The sequence below is a fragment of the Triticum urartu genome, chromosome 5, assembly GCF_003073215.2.
Source record: "Triticum urartu cultivar G1812 chromosome 5, Tu2.1, whole genome shotgun sequence".
In the NCBI taxonomy this organism is placed as follows: domain Eukaryota; kingdom Viridiplantae; phylum Streptophyta; class Magnoliopsida; order Poales; family Poaceae; genus Triticum; species Triticum urartu.
Window position 1 is genome coordinate 491,943,857 of NC_053026.1, and position 12,483 is coordinate 491,956,339.

The 12,483-nt window shown below is 47.6% G+C and overlaps 1 protein-coding gene across 2 annotated transcripts; it reads left to right on the top strand.

Moving 5' to 3' along the window:
- Positions 1-215: 215 nt before the first annotated feature.
- Positions 216-11,083, top strand: LOC125510069 (probable E3 ubiquitin-protein ligase ARI5). Of its 2 annotated transcripts, XM_048675160.1 has the most exons (16): positions 216-492; positions 1,360-1,481; positions 1,791-1,893; positions 1,978-2,068; positions 2,614-2,786; positions 2,927-3,028; positions 3,132-3,220; positions 5,004-5,111; positions 5,220-5,313; positions 5,912-6,001; positions 6,941-6,985; positions 7,226-7,297; positions 7,394-7,487; positions 7,561-7,705; positions 8,209-8,266; positions 10,802-11,083. In XM_048675160.1, exons 1-16 carry the CDS (start codon positions 316-318, stop codon positions 11,048-11,050), a joined length of 1,812 nt encoding a protein of 603 aa, XP_048531117.1. In that variant the 5' UTR covers positions 216-315; the 3' UTR covers positions 11,051-11,083. The 2 variants fall into 2 exon arrangements, with proteins under 2 accessions (XP_048531117.1, XP_048531116.1); XM_048675159.1 differs by lacking the exons at positions 216-492; positions 1,360-1,481; positions 1,791-1,893; ... (10 more) ...; positions 7,561-7,705; positions 8,209-8,266 and adding an exon at positions 8,393-10,731.
- The last annotated feature ends 1,400 nt before the right edge of the window (positions 11,084-12,483 follow it).

Below are 12,483 nucleotides of genomic sequence, written 5' to 3' on the forward strand. Positions count from 1 at the left end.
ATACTACCTATGATACTCCCATTACAGGCAGCCTTACCGACGGGAAGCCCAGAATTTACCGCCTCGAATTGCTCGCACAGATTCTTCACCTCGCCAAGGCAGCGCACCGGGGCCCACACGCCACGTCCACGTAGGAAACCACGCACGAACGTCCAACCCCACCCCACCCCACCGCTTCTTTATGGCGTCGGCTTGACTCGAGCACGCAAGACGCAACTCCAACCCCCCCTCCGTCCATCCCCCGTCCCCTCCCCACCCCACCCCACCACCAAAACCCCAATCTTTCCCCCCTCCGATCGCCCCCCGCCGGCCGCGATGGACTCCGACGACGAGCCCTGGGGAGGGAGCGACGACGACCCCGTCGCCGTCGGGGACTACTACTACGACTGCAGCGACGGGGGCGGCGGCGGGGGCGGCGAGGAGGACGAGGGATCCGACTGCGCCGGCGACGACTACGAGGTCCGCGAGGAGGTCGCCTCGATGCGCGAGAAGGTACCGTCGATCGCCCCGCTCGCCGGTAGCGGCATCCGCATCTACTTGCTTGTTCCGTGGGGCGGGGCTGGGCCGCGAACGCGATGGCCGCACAGCGTGTAATCTCGGGCGCTGGGTGCGGTGGCTCTCTGAATGCGCAGTGCTGGCGCCGAATTTCGGGGCGGGCCTTCTCGAGATTTTTCTTATCGCGGGGGCAGTGGCCTTCTTATCAGTCAGTAGACGTTGTGGCAGAGAAGTGGGCGCTTGCTCTGCATCTTGTCGTCAGTAGACGTTGTGGCAGAGAAGTGGGCGCTTGCTCTGCATCTTATCGTCAGTAGACGTTGTGGCAGAGAAGTGTGACGACAGTAGGTTTCAGTGTGCTGTGCTCCTCGAAAGTGGTAGGTTTGCTGGGAGATGAATTCTGCTGTGGTGAATAGATTTCACAGATATACATACATACATACATACATACTACTGCACAACGGTTAGTCTGTGCTAGGTGGTCAGTGTTGTCAGAGCATAGTGGTCCAAGGGCAAGTCTGTATAGGTCTCGCCATTTTTGGCACGCTAATTGTTAAGCATAGCAGCTTGTTGTTATCAGTGTTGCTACGCACGCGGGTGGAGCACCTGCCAAAATTGCCATCACCCTCTTGTTTCCTACAAGAAGCATACACATTAGCAATTTATGATGGAGCTTAAAAAATGACTCTTTTTTACTTTATGAAACTCTGCTTTCTTGCCAGTTTATCCTCTATAAGGATGTGCATGACATAACTCAGTTTCGGGATTTTCTCCTCCATGTTTCTTTTCTTTTCTGTTCTGTTGTCTTTTCATCTTATAGCTCTGAAAGTCACTCAAAGAGCTTGTGTTCCTTTTCACCACAAACAGAGATACATTGTGTTATCTGAAAATGACATACATGAGCGGCAAGAGGAAGCCATAAGACGGGTATCTTCAATATTTTCAATTCCAAGAGAATCAGCATGCATCCTCCTTCGACATTACAAATGGTCAGTTATGCTGCCAAAAAAATACATGTACAGCTAGCCATGTTAGATACATGAAATGAAGTCATATGTTCCAGTACATCTTATCTCTGAGTTTATTCTACTGCTCTACATTCTTTTGCAATGTACCTGAGAAATTCGTCTTGAGAAAGTTTCTGAGATTTACTCGTTTCAGTGGACATAGTAATAATATGTATAACAATTTTCTATGTAAACTATGCTACATGCATATAAGATTCTGCTTTCAAATTGTTGCAAAGGTGGAATTCTTGTGAGCTGAAAAGGTAGATTCTCTATCTCAATTTTGTTCAGGAATATTAGCAAGTTGAGTGACGAGTGGTTCGCAGATGAAGAACGTGTCCGTCATTTTGTTGGCTTGCCTACAAATGGGGCTGTTCTTCCTGACTGCCAGGAGGTAGCTTTTCTTATCAGCCGGTATCATATCTGGTTAAATCAGTGACTTAACATGTTTTATCTCTGATGGTTCCTTTGGTTGCAGCTAACTTGTGGAATATGTTTTGAAGGATATTCCACAAGTGCACTGAGCTCTGCTGGTTGTGTTCACCTCTACTGCCATGAGTGTTGGGAAGGTCTCTTTCTCAATGTTGTTATTTCATCCACATAACCAACTTGATTAATATTAGTAATATAAACAACACATAAATGCATAAGGATCAAAACGGGGGCTCTAGGCGTGTAAGAAAACAAGAATCAGCCGACTGATCAGAGTATGCCGTTGTAAGTTTGTAACGCCGGTCAGGGATGAGGAATCTCGCTGATGTTGGATCTATTTCCCCATCCCTATGTACCCTATGTCTGTTAGGAAAAATCTCAAGATCGCAAATATCCATACTGATGTCGTGTTTGTGCATGGCATGCAAATGTAGCGCAGCCTACTAAGCATGTTGCATGTATGTAATCATGTTATTTATTTTGATGTAGTGGGAAGCATAGCTGCAATTGTGAAATTGTGACATATAGCTTACCTAACATAAGTAACAGGAGTTGAAGGATTGAAGTTGTACATTTTTTACACACAGAGAACTAAATAGGGAACTATTGAATTGCCAGATCCTTCTCCTTATTCGTAGTGATCAATTGAATTTCTAGTGCTAAAATAAGGTAACTATTTCAGGGTATATTAGTGCTTCAATAAATGATGGTCCAGGATGTTTGTCACTGCGGTGCCCTGAGCCATCTTGTACTGCCATGGTTCTCGAAGAAACCATTAATAGATTGGCTAAAGATGAGGAGAAAGTGAAGTACAAACAATTTTTATCATGCTCATATGTTGAAGACAACAAGAAGGTAATTCCTTGAAGTGGCCTAGCACTTTTCTTGTTTGTAGGCGACCGGTTTTAAGGATGATATGCGTTTAAGAGTTCATTTTATGTCATTTGTATCCTATGGTTTCTGAAATTTATTCATGATATCATGTTAATATTCAGATAAAGTGGTGTCCAGCTCCTGATTGTACCCGTGCAGTGGAGTTTCTTGGTGATGAGAACTATGATGTCTCATGCATGTGCAAATTCAGCTTCTGCTGGAACGTCGGTATCTTATTTTGGTTTAATCTCTTGCCATATCTGGTTGTTTTATTGTAATAATCCAGAAGCTTATTATTGCAATGCTACCTTTTCCAAATATATGCAGTGTACAGAGGAAACTCATCGACCAGTTAGCTGTGAGACTGTCTCAAAGTGGATATTAAAGAACAGTGCAGAATCCGAGAATGTGAATTGGTTCGTTATTACACACAATTTCTTTGTTCCATAATATATTTCAGTTCTTTGTTTATAAGGCGGTGCGACCTAAGGTGAGCACCAACCACCCTAATGCCTAAGCGCCTAATGCGGACGCCTAAGCGCCTAATGTGGGCATAATTGCAAGGCACTGACAGGGCGCCTTGCGCCTAAGCGTCCAAGGTGGGATGCCTTGTAAATAATGTTTCAGTTATTGCTAGTGTTTCATTGTGGAGTAAAGTGCATTGGGCGTAAAGGTGGATTTGTTCCGGTACTTGAAAAATGGAAGTTTAGTCCTAGTGGTGCATTAAGTTACTTTTGTCCTGCTAGTCCAGTATGTATAGGTTTGCTCTTGTGGTGCCTTCACCCTTGCCACAGAGGTGAATAAAATAGGAGTGGCCTGCAGCTAGGGGTGGGCATATAAACCGAAGACCGAAGTACCGAACCATAAAAACCGAGACCGAGCCTGAACTGACCGAAACCGAGAAGTTCAGTCGTTACTTCGGTCAAAGCTTGTGAAAAACCGAAGTAGTTTCGGTAAGTTCGGTCATGACCCTCGGTCACCTGAAAGAACCGAGATATGTCGTACGTGCACGTGTATGTAGTCCAAATCTGAGAAACAACCCACATAATTGCCTAACTCCATGGCTCTTGGCCCAATTCAGGCCCAAGATCCCACGTGATGGATAGGCACGCAATCCATCCACCCGATCCCCCCAAAAAATACTATATCCACTCGATGCTTTAACCTAGCCGCCAGCGTTCCTCTCGAAAGAAAAAATTAGCCGCCGTGCTATCTGCTACTTCGGCCAGCGGCGGCTGCGGACTCGCATGCTATCTTCCCCGGCCAGCGGCGGCAGCCCAGCAGCGGCGTTATCTGTTCCCTGCTTCTTCCTCGTCCACCAGCGCTTCCTTTGCACTGCATCTTCTTCTTTTTACCTATCTCTTTTTTACCATCCCGTTGGGGATTGTTTCTTGATTTCTTTCGATGTGTTCACGTTCTCACAAGAAATTGACTGCTACACGCGATGCTCTTGCATCTGATATGTTTCCTTTCTTGTTCGAGTGGTGAGGGGCTGCTCAAATTTAGACAGAACTCTCCACAGATTCCTATTGTCGGGCATTGCTTTAGCTTTGTTCGGTTGAACCGAGAACCGACCCGAAATACCGGTGGACCGAAGTCATCGGTTATTGTTTTTCTAAGAAACCGATCGGTCAACAAAGTAAGAAAACCGAAATTTTTATTAACCGAGAAAACCGAACCGAATGGTTCGGTCTAACCGAACGCCCAGCCCTACCTGCAGCGAGTTCAACCTGGTGTGTTGTAGCCAACACCATGATCGAATGTATTAGCTTGTAGCAGTGGAGAGCAAGGACTGAAGCGACTATGCGAACATCGTTACCAAACCATGGGCCTGGAGAATGCCAAAGCAGGGGATGCTCTGGGTCTAATGGGGCCTCGTGGTGCTTTGGAGAAGGGACTCACTGGAACGGCAGACGTGCGTCGAGGTTTAATGCTGGACATGTCCCGCGTTTGATGGAAGTGAGAGGGACAAGCTCTCATCCGACATGGCTCGGGTCAAAGTGCTATGTAGGCTGTCAAAGGCTATCTATTAGTCTTTGTCAGAGCCTCTAGTTACTCGCTTAATGCACGTCACTGACTAGAACATGCAGTTTTGTAGTACGGGACCTATGACACAACAGTTTGTGTAATGGCTCATTTTAATTTCTGCATACATAAGGAAACATCAAAAACTATCTCTGAAGTGATTCATTTTTCCAGGATAATAGCTAATTCAAAGCCCTGTCCTAAATGCAAACGACCAATAGAGAAGAATCATGGTTGCATGCATATGACGTGCCGTCCTCCTTGCAAATTTCAGTTTTGCTGGTACACTCCCATCTCCTGAGCTTATTTATTTTTGTACTCTGTTTTGCTGATGAAAATTGGACATTTTGCATGTGATATCTTTGGTCTGATGCTCTTACATCATCACAGGTTATGTCTAGGTGACTGGTCAGAACACGGAAGTAGGACCACTGGTGGCAATTATGCTTGCAATCGCTATGAAGCAGACAAGAAGAAAGGCATAGTATGTTCTTTTTTGGGCATTATCCTTCTCTGTATCGAGGAAGAATCGCATTCCTGGGTTTGATCCCAAGGTGCATAGCTTGCTATTGGCCAGATAATGCAAAACAAGCCCGGTCCATTGGGTCCCTTCTAAAAATAATAATTAAAAGCTCATTTGGAAGTTAAAAAAAAACTGATTTTCTCTCACAAGTATGGATACACTATTAGTATGTACCCGTATGTTTTCATAAAGAAATATGTTTATTTGAGGGCTACCCAAAAGACAAATATCTGGGTCTATAATACTCCACAATTTTTCACTATTATAGGGCCACAATCTTTTTTTTTGTGCACCCCACAAATGAAAATATCTAGTAAAAAAATTACAAGTATGTAGATCACACCAATATGTACACCTGGGTTTTTTTTCAAAAATTTCTGAAACTTCAAAAATATGTTTTTTTTTAAGTTTCGGGATCCAATAGATACAGGATTGAAATGACCGTTCTTGCTACTGGCGTGCTACTCAATTATGTGGTTTCCTGACTCTATTTACTGCTGCCAACTGCAATTTGTTGTTACTTTCCCTGTTTATTTTATCTCATGTTCTTTTCTTTTAGTATGATGAAGCTGAAGCACAGAGAGAACGGGCTAAAAACTCACTTGTGAGATACACGCATTATTTTGAGCGCTGGGCATCCAATCAGAAGGTACATTCTTCAGGATCCTGTTGCAGCCGTTTCATTATTTGAAATTCTGAATTTTGCCTCGTTTTCCCAGGACATGCTTGTACAGTGTCATGTACTCCCTCCGTCCGGAAATACTTGTCCGAGGAATGGATGTATCTAGATGTATTTTAGTTCTAGATACATCCATTTGTATCCATTTCTATGACAAGTATTTTCGGACGGAGGGAGTATAACTGTAGACAAGACAAGTCCACATTTTCAACCCTGAACTCTAGCCAAGATTTGATACTCAACTCTGCACTACGAAACCACCTAGAGCATAACCGTTGACTATACAAACCATCCACTTCACCTCGTACGACCCTCTCCACTCTTATTTTGGCCCAACTTAGATGCTACTACATGGGATCCTCATTGTTAACTGATGAAGCCTTGTCAGCGATGGATCCCACGTGATTTCAATACTCCCTTTTGTCATTAGCAAGTTACCAGTTCACCACTTGACATGTTGCACTTACTAATTAAAAATTCAGCCTCCGGTTGGAGTCCGGGGGGGGGGGGGGGGGTTATTATTATTATTAAAACAAGTGCATGTATGTCCGGTGTGTTTGTATTATCCCCATAAAGTTGGCTATTAGGAGAGTTTTAGTTTCCTCAAAAACTGCCCAAGCAAGTCCTTATGACATTAATAATGTTATAAGAGTCAGGATCTAATTTTACATCTCTGCTTGTAAGTACCAGATCCATCTCTTATGTCCTTGCTAAGTCAATTATTTCCTTTATTCTAAACTCATCTGAGGAATTTTCTTGTGATTTTACATTTCTTCTTTGTGGTGATCACAGTTTATTTCATTTTCTACTAGTGTTTACTACAAAGTATGCATTGTTTGGTTTATGGGGCACGAGTTTCTGTATATGATGCCTTGGGTGCTTACTTTTTTGGTTCTTGCCTGTTGACAGTCGAGGCAGAAGGCACAAGGAGATCTGCAAAAGTTCGAAAGTGAAGTAAGTATTTAAAACCTTACATTGTGGCATCCACCCTTCCTCTTAAAAATACAGTGTCATGCACCCAATATTTGTCTGTCAGTGCACAAGTCTGTTGCTATTGTCTCCAATTAGTAGAAATTTTTACTGAAAAGGATGTATGATTGTCACTCCTTTTAGTTTGGGTTCTTGCATTTCAAGTCTTCTTTTTTTCCCCACACATTTATCATACCTGTGCTTGACTATTTGTTCACACTCTAGCTTGCGAAGCTCAGTGACATTCTTGGAATACCAGAGTCTCAACTAAAGTTCATACCTGAAGCTTGGTCACAGGTTAAATATCTTATAATGCCCATAAACTGGCTCTATACTTTTAACATAGCCTTCCTTTTTCTGACACGTCTGCCCTACCATCCTTCACTATGACAGATTGTAGAATGCAGACAAGTGCTGCAATGGACATATGCTTATGGGTATTATCTCGATGATAAAGCCAAGAATGATTTTTTTGTGTACCTCCAAGGTAGAAGGTTTTAAGCTTGCAGCTTAAGGTTTATCGCATGATTGACATAGCCATACATCTGGAAATTTTGTAGGTGAAGCTGAGTCTGGTTTGGAGCGCCTCCATAAATGTGCGGAGAAGGACATACATGCAATTTTACCTAAAGCTGGTGAAACTGAACCTCTTCCTTCATTACAAGACTTCAATGAATTTCGTGTGAAACTTGCTGGTCTAACAAGGTATTGCGGGGATGTCTCTGATTACTACTGACATTTGCAGTTATATACAGTATTTTTCTTGTGTGTGTGACCAAGTTACTAACTTGTGCTAGTTTAGCCTCTCTTGCTCCCTCTGTTTATCCTGTCAAAGGTCCTTATTTACCTGACTTTTGGCCATTCTTTTTCTTCTCAATTTGAACTTTATGGTGATGATTTTTGGACCATTCCGAGCGAAGATCCATATGGGCGTCATGTGATGTTGTAGGAGTTATGTGGCCCGCATAGCATTTTCAGTGGATGTTAGGTCAATCATGCTCCTCCATTTATAACCGTGTTCTCATTTGGCTGAAGTTGTATGCATTATGCCATGCATAATTGTACCAACATCTTGTGTAGCCTCACTGTGCCCTCCAAATACTGAATTTGACTTACCATTCTGTACTGCACGAGTCTCGTATCAATGAATATGTTAACTAAGCTAATTTTAAAGAGCAGTGGCTAAGCTGAAACTTTTTTTGTTACAGCGTAACCCGCAACTACTTTGAGAACCTTGTTCAAGCACTGGAAGCAGGGCTGGAGGACGTGCGTGTTACGGGCGGCCAGTCGACTTCGAAGAAGAAAGCCCGCACCGCCTCCAAGAGGAAACCATCGGCCAAAGGCAAGTCAGGCAGGAATAAGAAGGCGAGAATAACCATCTCTTAACATTCAGGTGGGGGTTGGCCCTGTGAGCGCTGCTGCGCCTTCAGTCGACCCATCTTCACAGATATCATCTGCGATGGTCCGGGGGTAGAGGTAGGCAGTTAGGGGGCCCTTGCCAAAATTTGTATAGCGAGTCTGGATGCTTGTTCTGCCCAGGCATTCTGGTGGCATGGACGTGAAGCGCTGTACATATCCTGTCATTTAGCTGGATATAGAGTGCGTACTTGTTTTTCCTTTTTCTTTTACCGTGTCTAATCGCGATATGGTGGTAAATATGATACAAGGTATAGAGAGTGAATTTGGCGTGACAAAACTCACTGTTTTGGTAGCAGCTACGCATTTTTGTGTGACAGCCTCCCATCTCTTTTGTTTCTGAAAGTTGGGGTGAGGGTGGTTTGAATTTGTTCTCTCTTTTGTCTATGTCGGGAAGGGGGCAGTACAGCGACAATAAGAGGGAGGCGATAGACTGATAGTGTATGGCGGAGCTAAGCGGCTGATGTCTTTGCCTGATGTACATGTGAAATTTGAGTACTGTCCCGTGAAGACAAGATCATGAGTACTAGTACCCAACATATATGATCCTGGTGATTTTTTTTTTCATTTTCGTGTGCGTTGCGGTTGAAAAATATGTATGTAAGACTCTGTTAGCCATATCTCAGTTGCTTGAGAAATTTGTCATGTCAGTCGGTTCTTGCGTGGAGGAGAGCAACGCAGCCCGAGGCTGGGGAGGCCGAGCCATGACCTAACGACGTTGTGGCTCGGCTGAAGGAAGATGAAGACTAGCCGTTGGATTGAGAAAATTGAGAGAAATCAGTTTTTTTGGTTAGTTAATAATAAGCAGTTGGCCCTATGTAACGGTGGAACCAGAGAAAGACCAAGAAACAATGCTCTTGCGTTCTTTTGGACGGCACATTACATGACTATAAGTTGTTTATCAGTTCAACCGAAACTTGCTTATCCATTTTTATGTTATATCTTGCTCTTCTCCTTGGCCAACTAGTATCGGTTCGCACTAAGCTATCGGAATTCTTATTTTACAGTTGGTATAACCCACCCGATCTCCTTGTAAGTCTCCGCTCTCCGGTCCAGATTCCGATCACCATCACCATCGGCCGATCGGCATGGCCGCTGGCGACGGCGAGCCGGAGCCGGCGGTGCAGCAGCGCCCGCAGCTGCAGTCGAAGAACGTGTGCGTCGTGGGGGGCGGCATGGCAGGCCTGGCGGCGGCGCGCGAGCTGCGGCGAGAGGGCCACGCGGTCACCGTCATGGAGCAGAGCGGCGACGTCGGCGGGCAGTGGCTGTACGACCCGGCGCCCACCCGCGGCCTCGTGCCCAGCGCCAGCAGCGCGTACGCGTCCCTCCGCCTCCGCACCCCGCGGGAGGCCATGGGCTTCTCCGACTTCCAGCTCCTTCCCAGGGACGGCGCCGGCCGCGACCCGCGCCGCTTCCCCGGCCACCGCGAGGTGCACTGCTACCTCCGGGACTTCTGCGCCGCGTTCGGGCTCATGGACGCCGTCAGGCTCAACACCCGGGTCGTCCGCGTCGCTCCGACGTCGACGGCGACGCGTCAGTGGGCGGTGAGGTCCGTGCGGCGCCTCGGCGGCCCGGAGGATGGTGCGCGGGCAGAGGAGGAGGAGGAGGAGGCAGTGTTTGACGCGGTGGTCGTGGCCACCGGTCAGTACTCGCATCCGGTGCTCCCCAGCGGCATCGAGGGAGCGGGGGAATGGAGGCGCCGGCAGCTGCACAGCCACTTGTACAGGACGCCGGAGCCGTTCCGCGGCGAGGCGGTGGTGGTGGTCGGCTGCGGGGACAGCGGCACGGACATCGCGCTGGACCTCCGCCGCGTCGCCAGGGTGGTGCACCTCGCCGCCGGCTCCGAGGCCGCCACGCCGGCCGTGTCGAGGATGGTGGCCAACCACGGCGACGTGCTACGCCTCCACCCGCGTGCACGCCGGCTGCACGCCGACGGGCGCGTGTCGTTCGACGACGGCTCCTCCGTCGTCGCCGACACGGTGATCTACTGCACGGGGTACGGCTACTCGTTCCCGTTCCTGGACACGGGCGGGGCGGTCGCCGTGGGCGACGGCGGCTGCGTGGTCGGGCCGCTGTTCGAGCACGTGTTCCCGCCGTCCCTGGCGCCGTCGCTCTCCTTCGTGGGCGTGCCGAGGAAGGTCCTGGTGCCGTGGTTCGTCGAGGCGCAGGCGAGGTGGGTCGCGCAGGCGCTGTCCGGCCGCCGCGCGCTGCCGCCGGAGGCGGAGATGGTGCGGGCCGTGGAGGAGCACCTCCGCGCCAGGGAGGCCGCCGGCGTGCCGAGGAAACACTCCCACCACCACATCAACGGCATTGACGTAAGAACTGAACAGTACATAGACATTGATCGCTGATTACGTTTGACATTATCCATTTGCGTTGGATCAGAAAATGATCGAGTTCATGGAGGAGCACGGCGGCCTGACGCCGATGGAGGAGTGGAAGGAGGAGCTGCTCCTGTCGAGCGTGGCGAGCATGTGCGACGACCTGGAGACCTTCCGCGACCGCGCCGACGACGGCGAGAGCGTCCGGAAGGGCCTGCAGGGATGGCGCGGCGGCTTAGCTGCTCAGGCTCAACACGAAGCCATGGATGCTGCTGCTGAAGCTGAAGCTGATGGGTTGGCCATGGATGATTAATAAGCTCCCGTTTAACTGAATTGAACTGCACAAGAGGTTCTGTGGGAGATTCAGTTTAATTCCCTTCGTTTCAATAAAAATGCAAAAACAAATGGTGGTGACAAAGAAATTTGGCGGCGCTGGTCACCATGCACCCGTCCGATTAATCCATCTGCAACCGTCAGATCTGCCCCGTCCCTTCCCTTCTTCCTCTCATACCGTTCTGCACGCGCAAAGCATCCCCCACCCCCCCCCCCCCCCCCCCCTCCCCCCCGACTCGCAACAAAAAAGCTCGCCGCCGAAGCTCATCGCTACCGAATCACGGAAAAAGGCGTAGCAGTTTTCTTTCCTTTCTTTTTTTTTCAAAAAGGTTAAAGACCATATATTAAAGTCGATCAGCTCTCACAAGACCATCATTATAGAAATTAAAAAATACACACGGTCGTTGGAAAAACCGAGCCCCCGTCGGTCAGTCAATGACAACTTCAGTAGTAGTATCAAGTAAAGGTTTTGACAGGATACCCAAAACAGGTTCCATATTGTATTGTTTAGGCCTTCTTTGGTTCATAGGATAGGAATTTTATAGAAAGAGAAAAATCATAAAAAGTGAGATGACATGCATGTCAATTCCTACAAAGAAAAAGACATCATTTGGTGCATAAGATAGAATTTTTTTTCATTGAGTCTAGTCTAATGTTTTTTTCTCTCCAAAACGTGAAGGATTGATTCCTATACTACATAGAAATAGAAATCCATTCCTACAAATCAAAGGACTTGAAAGAATTTTTTTTTTTTGCAAATCCTATCCTACAGAATTTCTACATGCCGGAACCGCCGCCGCCCCAGCCCCCAGCAGCGCCTTCCCGCGCAGGCGGACGTCTCCCGGTGCTCCGCCCGCCACCTCCGAGTCTGCCGGTCGCACCTCCCCGAGGATCACTGCACTCTCAATCAAGGAAAGAAAAACAGAAAAGATAAACAAGACAAAACATCAGGTGCACACACGAGGCAAGAAAGAAAACACCGCCCAGACTGGTCGCCGAATCAATCAAGGGAAGCAACCCAAAGGGGTGACCTGAGAACACAATCGCATGCGATCCGAAGCACCTGACAAAGGAGCCCGCGCTTGTGTTCTCAGTGGCACTCCTCTGGATCGGCTTCTCTTCATTAGCACATCCAGCAATCTATCGGGGCGTCGGCGGGCTTGAAAACTGAGATGCGTGTACATGCGAGCGCGAGATTCAGAAGAATTCGCACGCAAGCACGCGGGGGAGGTAATGATAGATAGGACGCTGTGACCTGTGAGGCTTGGAGTGCCATAGTGTTGACATCTTGGCAACACCCCTCCCCTCCCCTCCTCTCGTGTTGTTGTTTGACCCCATCATGCGGACATCCAGATCCAGTACGTGCCACTGGTTGGAAGAAAAAAACACATTTGCCACGTCCCGGTAGACATG